Here is a 13,115-nt window from a genome sequence, read left to right as displayed (position 1 = left end):
TAAAAGTGTGGTACTAGCATAAGGATAGACAGACATAGAGACCAATGGAACAGACTTTAGGATTTAGAAAGAAACCCAAACATCACTGGCCAACTGATTTTCAACGTGGGTGCCAAGACTATCCAATAAGGGAAGAATAGTCTCTTAAAAAATGGTGCTGTGATAAGTGGAAACCACATGAAAAAAAAAAAAAAAGAATGAAGCCAGACTTCCTGCTTTATTCCAAAAATTAACTCAAAACAGACCCACAGCTTAAATACAGAGCTAAACTATAAAACTATTAAGAACAGACTGAAAGAGAACAGAATAGGCCACCCCAAAGTATGCTGCTTTGGCATAATGATTATTTTGAATTAAAGTTACTTAAGAAACAGCAGGTGCAAAAAGGACACTCTGACATCTATTTCGTTCTCCCGAAAGCAGGAAATAAATCTCCCATGTGAAGGTATCCTCCCTATACCAAAAGGATAGAAAATACCCTTACTGCCAAAGTTAGGGAAATCAAAGTCAAGAAGGCTGTATATATAAACTCTCTTACTTCTTCATTAATTTGGTACTCGAAGTGTAAACTCCTTTGTTTTGTCAAATCTTCACAAATAATTGTTTCTTTAACTGTAAAGTATAAACCTAGTTTCTTCTTTGAGTCACGTATCTCTGTGATCTCCCATATATATGAAATTAAATTGGTTTTTCTCCTATTAATCTGAGAGAGAGAATCCCAAGCAGGCTCCACACTGTCAGCATGGAGCCTGATGCAGGGTTCAAACTCATAAACTGAGATTGTGACTCGAGCTGAAGTCAAATGCTTAACCAACTGAGCTGCCCAGGCATCCCTCTCATATTATTCTGTCTTATGTCAATTTAATTATTTGACTAGAGGGAAGAACAGAGAGGGAGGAACAGAGAGGGAAGAAAGGAAGAGTCTCCTTCCCCTTCAGTATAAAGAAATCTTACAACTCAACAACAAAACAGACAGTCCAATTACAAGATGGGCAAAGGGCTTGAACAGGCATTTCTCCAAAGAACATATACAAATGTCCAAAAAGCACATGAAAAGATGTTCAACATCAGTGGTCATTTAGAAAATGTGTATTAGGGCACCTGGGTGGCTCAGTTGGTTAAGCATCCAACTTGATTTCAGCTCAGGTCATGATCTCATGGTTCATGAGTTTACGCCCCATGTCGAGCTGTGCACTGACAGAGCAGAGCCTGCTTGATAGTCTCTCTCTCTCCCTCTCTGCCCCTCATGTGCTCTCTCTCTCTCAAAACTTACACTGCTGATGGAAATGTAAAATGGGACAGCCATTTATGGAAAACTGCTTACTGGCAACTCAAAGAGTTAAAGATAGAATTACCATAATGACCCAGTAATTCTATTCTTAGGAATATATATAAGAGAAATGAAAATATATGCCCACATAGAAACTTGTACATGAATGTTTACGGTAGCATTATTCATAATAATCAAAAGAGGGAAACAACCTAAGTGCTCATCAATGGATAAATGGATAAACAAACTCTGTATATACATACAATGGAATATTTAAGATTTTATTTTTAAGTAATAGCTATACCTAACAGGGGGCTCAAATTCCACCGACTAAGCCAGCCAGGCACCCCTACAGTAGAATATTATTTAGCCAAGAAAGGGCCGAATACATGCTACAACTTGGATGGACTTCAAAAACTATACTATGTGAAAGCAGCAAGACACAAAAAATCATATATGATACCTTTTATATGATGTATAGAGAGTAGGCAAATTCAGAGACAGAAAGCAGATTATTGATTACCAGGGGACTGGGAAAGAGGGAAATGGGGTGTGATTACTTAGTGGATACAAGGTGTTTCTCGGGATGATGAAAAAGTTTTCAAACTAGAGAGAGGTGGTGGTTGCACAACATTGTGCAGACACTAAATTGTATTGAATTGTATACTTTGTCATCATTAACTGTATGTTTTGTGGATCTCACCTCAATAATAAAAAAGAAATCAGCAATCACTGTTATAAAAGATGCTAAGTGGTCAATTTTTAAAAAGTTAGCTAGTGGTGGTGCATACCAATTACAAGCTTAAAATTAAAAAAAAAAAAAATTTCTTCTTACCTGAAATGAGAAGCTTGATTTAGGAGGCAGCTATAGTCATCAGGTAGCTCTATCAAACTATTTCTTTTTCTAGGGTATCTAGAAATATAATTTAAAAGACAATTTTACTTAAGAGTAAATAAACCCATGTCAAAAACCAACTAAGTAACAGAAGGAAGAATGTCTTAAAAATAACAAAAGAACCCATACTTGCACCCCATAGTAATTCCCCCTGTTGACAACATTAAATCCAAGCATCTGAGCCTAGAATTCCAAATCTTTCATCAGCTGGTTTCCTTTCCAAACTCAACCTCCACTATTCCTGAAGACTAAATTGTTCTAGCTAGATTTCCATAATGGCTAGGAAGGTAATATAAAAAAGTTGTTAAGGATACACAGGCTTTGTAATCAGACGCAGCTACAAATCCTAAATTCTCTAGTATCTAACAAGTCACTGAACCCAAGCCTGTATTTCACGGTCTGTAAACTAGAGGATGAATATATTATACTTTCTCAGTCATAAGGCACACTATCAATTTAATAATAAATTTTTGAGGTGGGGGGGAAGAAATATAGAAGACTCATGCTGATTTAAGAAATGTCAAATATAAATAATAGAATCAAGGAAACTCATAGAGCTGTTGAGGACTCAATAAGATACTGAAGTGGAACATAACGTACTTAGTACTTGATACATGTTTGTAAATGTTATTCATTCTTACAATATAATACAGATACGATAAAAGCCTTCCATGAATGCCCTGAAGAAGAATATCTGAATAACATGGACATTCTATCCTCAAACCACAATCAACTTAAATTCTGTAATTCCTTCTATGTTCAGCTAAAAATTATCTCCTCCAAGAGTAACCTGGCATCATTAAAAATCTTCTACTGTTTAAATTTCTATAGCATTAACAGTACATTCCATATACTATTACACTTTATGTTTTTAGTTTATGTACACAATTTGATTATAAATTACCCATGACCAAAAAGCTGTATGTGTTAGGTCTTTTAATTCTCCCAAAGTATTTTAGAACCATACTGGGGAAATAGTAGGTGTCTAAAAGGCACATGAGGTGCCCCTGGGTGACTCAGTCAGTTGAGTGTCGGACTTTGGCTCAGGTCATGATCTTGCAGTTCGTGAGTTCGAGCCCCACGTCGGGCTCTGTGCTGACAGCTCAGAGCCTGGAGTCTGCTTCAGATTCTGTGTCTCCCTCTCTCTCTGCCCATTCCCCGCTCATACTCTGTCTCTGTCTCTCAAAAATGAATAGACATTAAAAATTTTTTTTTAAATAAAATAAATAAAAGGCACATAATGAACTGAAATAAAGGAAAAATTGTGTGAGATTAACAGTCCTAAAATATATACTCATCTTTTAAACTTTTCTCTCTACTCTTTCTTTTCTTGGTGATGTGAATACTACTCTATCTAAGTTATAAAAGCTGCTCTATAATCTCTAAACCACTAAAGTGGGGTTAAGGGGTAGGCAGCATATGCACATTTACAGTGAAGGCTAAAGAATTTGAAAGAGTGAGAAAAGATGAGAATAGAAGGTGGCATATGCACTTTGTGTCACAATGTTTGCTTTGGCCATGGAAAAATGGTACTACTGATGTTAGCATTTAAGGCTAGGGGTTAATTACTCTGCTTGTTTACTGAAGCAATTCAATTTGAATAAAAATTAGACACATATAACATAAAGTAGGCCCTGGTGGGATACAAAGAAAACAAGCATGCGATCTGGCCTTATTGAACTTACTGTTGAGTGCTTTATGGTGCTGGCAGGTACGCATGCACACACACATATGAGAGGGTGTATTAGGAGAGACTTGTGGGATGAGGTCAGATTTGAATTGGTCCTTGAGGAAGAGGTGGATTATGACTGAGCCATAACTTAAAGGACACAGGAGGGCTGAAGAAAATTTTGTTGGGTAGTCTCTAAGTATAAAGATAGGAAGGGAAGGGGTAAAGGGAATAGTTCTATTTATATCTTACTCTATTCTCAAAAGGAAAAAAATGTTGTACAGGAATACTGTCACTACCCTCTGATTGTAATATACCAGCAGCTCCAAGATGCCATCTCTTCCTGTGCCTTTTAATATGCATGTACACGCTTAAGAAAGAGGAGCTGGTGGAGTTAAACAATTTAAGAGGGAAAGGACAGTCCCTCCAAGAAAAAAATCAATTGCAGGAAGAATCTGAATTCTGGCAAAGACCTAAGAGAAACGCAGGAAACAATGTACTGAGTAAGAATGAAGAAGACAGACTAGAAATCATATTCAGCAAAGCAACTATTTTTGGAAACACAACCTGTAGGAAAGGACTAAGAAGTAAAACCAACCTGACTATGGTGCTTTTCTGCTTCAAACAGTTTAGTAAGGCAGGATCTGCACACCACCTATATGGAGAGCCAAGAGAAAAGCAAACAGGTCATCACAACTTCAGCACAGTGTTCATGAGTGAGCCACCCTCTCCAAATCTGTCCCTTCTTTCCATGTTCCCTCCACTAGACTTCTACAATCTTGCTCCTTTGCTTTCCTTCTCTTTGTTTTTGTGTCTGCCTATTTATTTTGTCCCCTTTCTGTTATTGATTTCTTTTTTTAAGGGCTTATCAATCAAGGTCTTACTAGAAAAACAGAAACCATTCTGAAGAGGGAATTTAATACCAGGAATTGGTGATAAAGATGACAGAAGGGCTGCAAAGCCAACCAGGAGATAAAAACACAAGGTGACCCAAAGATTAGCCAGTAACAGGAAGCCACCGCCTCTCCCAGGATGGAGGAACGAAAGGAAATTGTGGTATTACTAGAAACGAGGGGCTAGGGTCACTGATGGATACTGGAACCACCAGAGACTTGGCTGATGGGAACTAGAGCCAGAGAAGAGCTACAGTCACTGGCCAGAGATACCACACAAAGCAGAGAGAGGTGGCCTGAACACTCAGGCTTCTCTCTTCCTCCTCGCTTCCAATACCCTATTACTGCCTCCCCCAGGCTGAATACAGGCAGACGCCAACTGACAAGAAAGACTAGGCAATACGGCTTGCAAGTCTCAGTCCCCTGTACTTCAGAGCAGAGGATAAGGGGAGGCTCTGCAGGAATGGTACAAAGTGCAAGGACATTCTGTTACAAAGTTTGAATTTTTGTCATTAACCTAGAAGAGTAAGTTTAAAATGTACTGACTCCAACAACATACAAGTAAAATCAGTATAACCTATTGTGATTGTACTCAACACAAAGCATGATGCTAATTTTTAAAGATCTGTTTTAATTCATTTTTAATCACACTGGAGATTAGAACCCCTCATAAGAAATGAAGATACACAAAAAAGAACCTAACAGAAGAGATGAGAGCACAGAAAATGTGGCAGGAGACAAGCAGACATTCACACAAATCCTGACATGGACACGGAAAAAGAAACACTAATGAAAGAAAAAGGAGAAAGGTAAAGGCAGAAAATTGAAAAAATAAAGGAAATCATGGGTGTGATCATGTGATTTATAATAATAAGTATGTATATTTAGTCTTCAACCCAGTTCCCAGCACAGGGAATTTCCTAAGTGATGACAGCAACAAAGGTGTGTTTTAGGATCCCTCCTAGGGATGGGGGCTGGGTACTGGGAGAACCAAACATGCAACAGAAGATTGGAACTTTCAGCTCTGCTACTTCAACCACCATGGAGGAAAGAGGGACTGGAGGTTGAATCAGTCACGAATGGCCACTGATTTAATCAACCATGCCTATGTAATATAGCCTCCAAAATCACCAACAGGACAGGATTTGGAGAACTTCCACATTGGTGAACACGTGGTGATTTGGGGAGGGTGGTGTGCTTAGGGAGTATGCAATCTTGGCTCCCTTTCCCTGTGCATCTCTTCCACCTGGCTGTTCCTGAGTAAACTGGTGATCTAGTAAGTAAAATGTTTCTCTGAGTTCTGTGAGCTGCTCTAGCAAATTAACTGAACCCAAGGAGGGGTCAGTGGAGCCTCTGTTCTATAGCCATTGGGTCAGGAGCACAGGTGACAACCTTGGACTTGCTAGTAGAAGCTGTCTGAAATGTGTCTGTATGTAGGCATGCCAGTCTTTTTTTTTTTTTTTTTTTTTTTAATTTTTTTTTTTTCAGCGTTTTTTATTTATTTTTGGGACAGAGAGAGACAGAGCATGAACGGGGGAGGGGCAGAGAGAGAGGGAGACACAGAATCGGAAACAGGCTCCAGGCTCTGAGCCATCAGCCCAGAGCCTGACGCGGGGCTCGAACTCACGGACTGCGAGATCGTGACCTGGCTGAAGTCGGACGCTTAACCGACTGTGCCACCCAGGCGCCCCTAGGCATGCCAGTCTATAGCAATGAGTCCTTAACCTGTGGGATCTGATGCTATCTTCAGGTAGACAGTGTAGGATTGAGGTGAATTGTAGGATACCCAGCCGGTGTCAGAGAACTGCCTGTTGGATATGTGCCCAAAACATCCTCCCCAAACACCCCAAACACTGGGTGTCAGAATCTGTAATGGAGGAAATAAAGTAAGAGTAACAGTGAGAATTAATTATTAAAACAATGCTACGTGTCAATTATATCTCAAAAAAAAAAAAAAAAAAAAAAAAGATGGAAATTGTGGAAGCAAAGATAGGGAAGGACACTAGAGGTTAGAAGGGTAGACAGTGATCAGGAGGGCCAGAAATGATGAGGTAGAAAGAAAGTTTTTCTCAAAAAAAGACCCAGCTCTCTCAGGGAAATTTAACTGATACATTTTGATTCACCAAATGACTTTTTTATTCCCCCTCAGGCACCCTCCTGAGATGTGCGCTTCCATGTGAGATACGCTACTGTTTTAGACAGAGCCCCAATTTTGTTTCTTTTGATATTTAGTTGTGACTATGTGGCTGCTGACAACATGACCACCTCCCCCTGCTGCCCAGCCTGCCTGATGATTTATAGGAAACGGCAGCTTTAGGGAAGAGTAGTACAAGGAACGGTAATTATGGTGGGACAAGCGGAAATTCCAGCTGCCCATGGCTGCTGGACTTGTCTCCAATTCCTTGAGTGTGTGAATTAGGAACACAACAGTATAATAACCCAACAGTCACATTTTGCCCTCATAGTACCTCTGGAGGAGGGGTCTTACAGTATCCCAATATTCCTGGAAAAGCAGGAACAAATTTGTGGGTAAAGATAGATAGCTACAGAGTGCGCTGTATTCTCCTTCTGCAGGATCTGCAAGAGAATAACAATACATTTAGTAAGCACATTATTCTTACCTGGTATTACAGCACCATCTAGATAAATTAATACATGATTTTTTAAAAATGCAAAAAAACAACTATGTGGGAAGTAGCACCCCATTTACAGGCACACCAGTTCAGTTCTAGACCACCACAATAAAGCGAGTATTGCAATGAAGCAAGTCAAGTGAATTTTTGGCTTCCCAGTGATTATTAAAGTTACGCTTCTACTATTTGTTGTCTATTTAGTGTGCAACAACAGAATTATGCCTAAAACAAAAATGTACATACCTTAATTAAAAAATATTTGATTGCTAAAAACTGCAAACCATCATCTGGCCTTTCAGCCAGTCATAATCAACCATCACAGATCACCCTAACAAATATAACAATAATGAAAAAGTTTGAAATATTGCAATAATCATCAAAATGTGACACAAACATGAAGTGAGCAAATGCTGTGGGAAAAATGGCACTGGCAGACTTCCTTGACGCAGGGTTGCCACAAACCTTCAATTTGTAAAAAATGTATCTGCAAAGTGCAATAAGGTGATGCGCAATATGACAAGGTATGCCCGTATACAGAATCACAACAAACTAGATCAAATAAACCCTACTGAACTGAGTTCAAGATACAGAAGCTGAAAGCCAATAAAGCTGACCTGTTCAGCTTAATCTCAAAGGACAAAAGCAAGAATCTCTAAACAATTTTGGTGATGCTTCCAAAATCATACAAATGTTCTGATTTTTACCCATACAAAAGCACAAGGAAGACTTGTCTACTTTGATCTAGATTTAAGGCAAGTAAAGAAGAAAGGAAATGACTGGTACTCAAACATACATATCCTCACTTTGTTACAACAGGACTTTCCTAGCAGCATTTTACTTCTTTTGTAGTAGTCATATGTTCAAAAGTCAAATAAGGAGTATAAAATAACATTTTCCTCCTACTTAACCAAATTGTTCTCTTCCCTAAATGCAACCAATGTTCCTAATTTTTTGTATATCCTAACAGTTATATTCTGTGTGCACACATTTTATAAGCTCAAGTACATCAACTATACATAGATAGGAGTCCTGAGTATGTTTTGCATATTATGAAGCTAATCTCACTTTTGGTCTCACCTTTAGCCCATACCACAGCAGGGGCACACATGTTGACAGTGAACATTGATGAAAGAGGCAGAGAACAGAAAAGTAGTTTTGCCCTCACCTTGTATTTTTGAGGTTGAAGGTAAGAAAAAATATCTATTATATCCTATTCTGAGATTTCACTTTCCTACTTACTTGTCAGCAGTTCATCAGGTGGAGTTACTCCAAGTAAATAGTGGAAAAACAAGGCAGCACAGCGAAGGTAAGGGGTGATACCATTCTTCAATGAGACCCACAAATACCAGCCAGGAATACCACACCCAATGCAGCTAAGAAGCAATAATTCCAGAACAGAACAGGATACTGATCAGACTAAACCCCTAGACTTTAAACACATCCTCATTTAAAAACATAGCTAAGTATTTAAATAATTTTTTATCCATTTAATTTTTAAACATTTAAAACATAATATTTAACTGGCAATAGCTTCTATATTTAAATCTTCTGAAAGTTTCCTAAATAAAACCACAAATCTTGTATCTTTTACCATGTAGGTTTTTATTTAGTTAAAAAATAAATCAATTATTTATATTATGATTAGCAATATGTAATAATTATTAATAATATTAATAATCATTAATTTTTAAATGAGGGGCAGGCAAAGGTTTATTAGAGTATAAGAAAGTAAGAATAGTATGAAAGCTCTTTACAGAGAGGGGGCATATGAAAGTGAATGCCCCTACCATGTAAATTTTTAAAGCAAATAACTATTTTCTTCTTTATCCTAACCCTTATGATGAAATGTGAATCAGATATATTTATCAATAACTAACCAAAGCAGTTAAGTTAGCTAAAAAATTAATACTTTCTTGATTTCTGTATTTAAGTTGGTGATTCATAGAGCAGTGAAAAGTACTCTATATCATACTTGCAATGTTACAACACAAAGAGTGAACCCTAATGTAAACTATGGACTTTAGTTAACAATAATGTATTGACACTGTTTTATCATCTTTAACAAATTTACCACACTGAAGGCTGGATGTTAATTACAGGAGAAACTGGTGATGGGAGGGAGTATACAGGAACGTTATATACTTTCTGTTTAAATTTTCTGTAAGCCTAATAAAACAGCTCTAAAAAATAAAGTCTAGTAACACACACACACACACACACACACACACACACACTGTCTCTCTCTCTCTCCCTCTCCCTCTTCCTCTCTCTCTTCAGTACCTAACTAAAAAACAAAACAAAACAGAAAACCTAACTAAAAATTGATGAAGAAAATGAAAGCAAAGAGGGGAGAGTTTGGCAGCATGTAGAGCTCAGTGGGGCACTCTTATTATACTTTTGATTTTAGCCTTTGCATCGCCAATATATTTCACATGTTACATAAAAGCCATAAAAAAAAATCTCTAGTTAGTTAAGCGTATCAACTGTATAGATTGCTTTAAATGGATGACCTATTTTCTATTTTGTACATTTATTTAAATTCTAAATGCTGCCATTTGTTAAAATTTTATTATCTTTGGCCTATGTTCCCCGAACAGTTATAAAAGTAAAGATGTATCAAAACTGTTCTTTATAACAAGAATAAAGAACAGTTTATAAGAGTAAAGATGTATCAAAACTTGTTTCAGTCTCAGAAACAAACAAATGGGTAGCTGTAATTCCAAAAGCTCTTAACTGATTTTTAAAAACTGGAATTAAAATGGTTCAAAAGTTATTGTGCCAAACAACTGAACAAAGAGGTGGAATTATTAAAACAATACTGAAATAGGTTGAACTAATGAACTGCTACTCACCCATTTGTATATTGAGAAACTTCTGCCAAGAAAGAAGATGCAGAACGAGCCTCTTCACTCTCTTCTTGAACCTGAGCAAGGGGGAGGTCTGAAAAAGAAATTCTGAAAGATAAATCTATGAGTTTCCTATTCAATGTATTAATTACACCTCAATATCATGGTGTCAGGATAATAAACAATGTCAACTCAACTGAGGCTCTTTTCCTTTTTCTCAATCTAAATAGTTGATTCTAAATATTAAAACTGTTGGGTAAGGGGCACCCGGGTGGCTCAGTCAGTTAAGGGTCCAACTGCAGCTTAGGACATGATCTCATGGTTCGTGAGTTTGAGCCCTGTGTCGGCCTCTGTACTGATAGCTCAGAGCCTGGAGCCTGCCTCAGATTCTGTGTCTCCCTCTCTCTGCTCCTCCTCCGCTTGCGTGCATGTGCTCACTCGCTCTCTCTCTCTCTCTCTCTCTCTCTCTCAAAAATAAACATTAAAAAAAAAAACCTCTTAGGTAAACTTTATCAGTATATTAGATGAAGAAACACATAGGGCAGAATCACATGGATGTTTAATAAATGCTTATCTCATTGTAATATGACCAGGTAAACAAATTAGTGGTCATCTATCTGCTTTGCATTCCTAGGAGTCTTAGCTAACAGGTAGAAATTCAGCTTCTAGAAAGGGAAGTAGGTTGCTGTCCTGCCTTTACTCTCAAGCAACACATTAAGAAGAACCTCGTAAGGTAATTTCCTTCATTAATCTATCCTTAAGGAGGACCATCCTAAACCTTTCCACCAATTGCTAACTCACTCACTTAGGTTAAAGCTCTGGATAAGACACTTAAGTTCTCTGAACTTCAGTTTTATCATATTAAAATGGGTAGAAAAATGCCAACATTGGAGTTCAATGTGATGGATGGTTACATCCCATTCGAATAGTGCTCTCTTGTTTTAAAAATACTTAAAAAAATATATACATTAATTCATCTGAAAGACAATTAAAATTACCCTGTGTCTCTTACTTTGGTTGGATATTGCTAGTTCTTCTCCTTTCAGTTAAGATCTCTTTAGGAAAAACACACTTTTTTTAAAAAAAGGAAAATATGGGGCGCCTGGGTGGCTCAGTCGGTTGAGCGCCGACTTTGGCTCAGGTCACGATCTCGCGGTCCGTGAGTGCGAGCCCCGCATCGGGCCCCTGTGCTGACAGCTCAGAGCCCGGAGCCTGTTTCAATTCTGTGTCTCCCTCTCTCTGACCCTCCCCCATTCATGCTCTGTCTCTCTCTGTCTCAAAAATAAATAAACGTTAAAAAAAAAAAAAAAAAAAGGAAAATATATCATGAATTCATATTGATATTTCCAATTTAAATATGTTTAATATTTGCATGACTGAAGTGAATTTTACATGCAGTGAAATACACAAACAATAAATGTACCATTTGATGAGTTTTGACAAATGCACACACCCATGTAACAAGATCTTTTAAAATGAAACTTTATTTCTTAAAGCAGTTTTAGGTTCATTACAAAATTGAGAGGAAAGCACTGAGTTTCCAGATACCTGCCCTACTATCAACAGCTTGCACTAGAGTGGTACATTTGTTACAATCAATGAACCTATACTGACACATCATTATCATCCGAAGTTCACAGTTTACATTAGGGTTCATCCTGGTATTGTGCATTCTGTAGGTCTTCACAAACGAAATGTAGCCACTGTTACAGTATCATACAGAGTAGTTTCACTCCCCTCAAAATCCTCTGTGCTCTCCAAATTCACCACTCTCTTTCCGCCCCCCCCCGCCCCCCGCCTCCCCCCCCCCCCCCCCCCCCCCCCCGGTAATCACTGATATACTGTCTCCATAGCTTTGCCTTTTCCAGAATGTCATATACAGTTGACCCTTGGACAACATGGAGGTTAAGGGTGCCAACATCCTGCATAGCCAAAAATCTACCTATACATTTTGACTCTCCAAAAACTAACAGGCTACTGTTGACTGAAAGCCTTACTGATAAGATATTGAGTCACTTAACATGCATTTAAAAAAATTTTTTTTTTTAAGTTTATTCATTTTTGAGAGAGCACAAGTGAGGGTGGGGCAGAGAGGGAGAGGGAGACACAGAATCTGAAGCAGGCTCCAGGCTCTGAGCTGTCAGCACAGAGCCCGATGCAGGGCTCAAACTCACGAACCGTGAGATCACGACCTGAGCTGAAGTCGAACACTTAACCAACTGAGCCACCCAGACGCCCCAACACGTATTTTGTATAACATTATATATGTATGTTACATGTTATATATTTTGTGTGTTATATACTGTATTCTTACAATAAAGTAAGTTAGAGAAAAGAACAATCATTAAGAAAATCATACGAGAAAATCAGGCAACAACAGATGTTAGCGAGGATGCAGAGAAAGAGGATCTCTTTTGCATTGTTGGTGGGAATGCAAGCTGGTGCAGCCACTCTGGAGAACAGTATGGAGGTTCCTCAGAACATTAAAAATAGAACTACCCTACGACCCAGCAAATGCACTACCAGGTACTTATCCAAGGGATACAGATGTGTTGTTTCAAAAGGACACATGCACCCCAATGTTTATAGCAGCACTATCAACAATAGCCAAAGTACAGAAAAAGCCCAAATGTCCATCGATGGATGAATGGATAAGAAGATGTGGTATATATATACAATGGAGTTTACTTGGCAATCAAAAAGAATGAAATCTTGCCATTTGCAACTACGTGGATGGAACTGGAGGGTATTATGCTAAGTGAAATTAGTCAGAGAAAGACAATAATCATATGACTTCACTCATATGAGGACTTTAAGAGACAAAACACATGAACATAAGGGAAGGGAAACAAAAATGATATAAAAACAGGGAGGGGGACAAAACAGAAGAGACTCATAATTACGGAGAA

At 38.1% G+C, this 13,115-nt stretch overlaps 1 protein-coding gene across 2 annotated transcripts in view; it reads right to left on the bottom strand.

Moving 5' to 3' along the window:
• Window positions 1-13,115, bottom strand: part of UBR1 (ubiquitin protein ligase E3 component n-recognin 1) — a 132,113-nt gene that overhangs the window by 11,300 nt on the left and 107,698 nt on the right. The window contains exons 40-44 of one of the 2 annotated variants that reach the window (XM_053889137.1): window positions 10,213-10,300; window positions 8,600-8,733; window positions 7,196-7,304; window positions 4,433-4,489; window positions 2,106-2,183 (exon numbers count right to left, since the gene is read on the bottom strand). In XM_053889137.1, coding sequence (XP_053745112.1) covers window positions 2,106-2,183; window positions 4,433-4,489; window positions 7,196-7,304; window positions 8,600-8,733; window positions 10,213-10,300 — 466 coding nt within the window. Of the gene's footprint in view, window positions 1-2,105; window positions 2,184-4,432; window positions 4,490-7,195; window positions 7,305-8,599; window positions 8,734-10,212; window positions 10,315-13,115 lie in introns of those variants that run through there. The other variant, XR_008417101.1, reaches the window with a different exon arrangement.

The sequence above is a fragment of the Panthera pardus genome, unplaced genomic scaffold, assembly GCF_024362965.1.
Source record: "Panthera pardus isolate Hobbes unplaced genomic scaffold, ASM2436296v1 HiC_scaffold_24, whole genome shotgun sequence".
NCBI lineage: Eukaryota > Metazoa > Chordata > Mammalia > Carnivora > Felidae > Panthera > Panthera pardus.
Note: the sequence above shows the minus strand (reverse complement) of the source record. Positions and strands in the feature narration are given on the sequence as shown.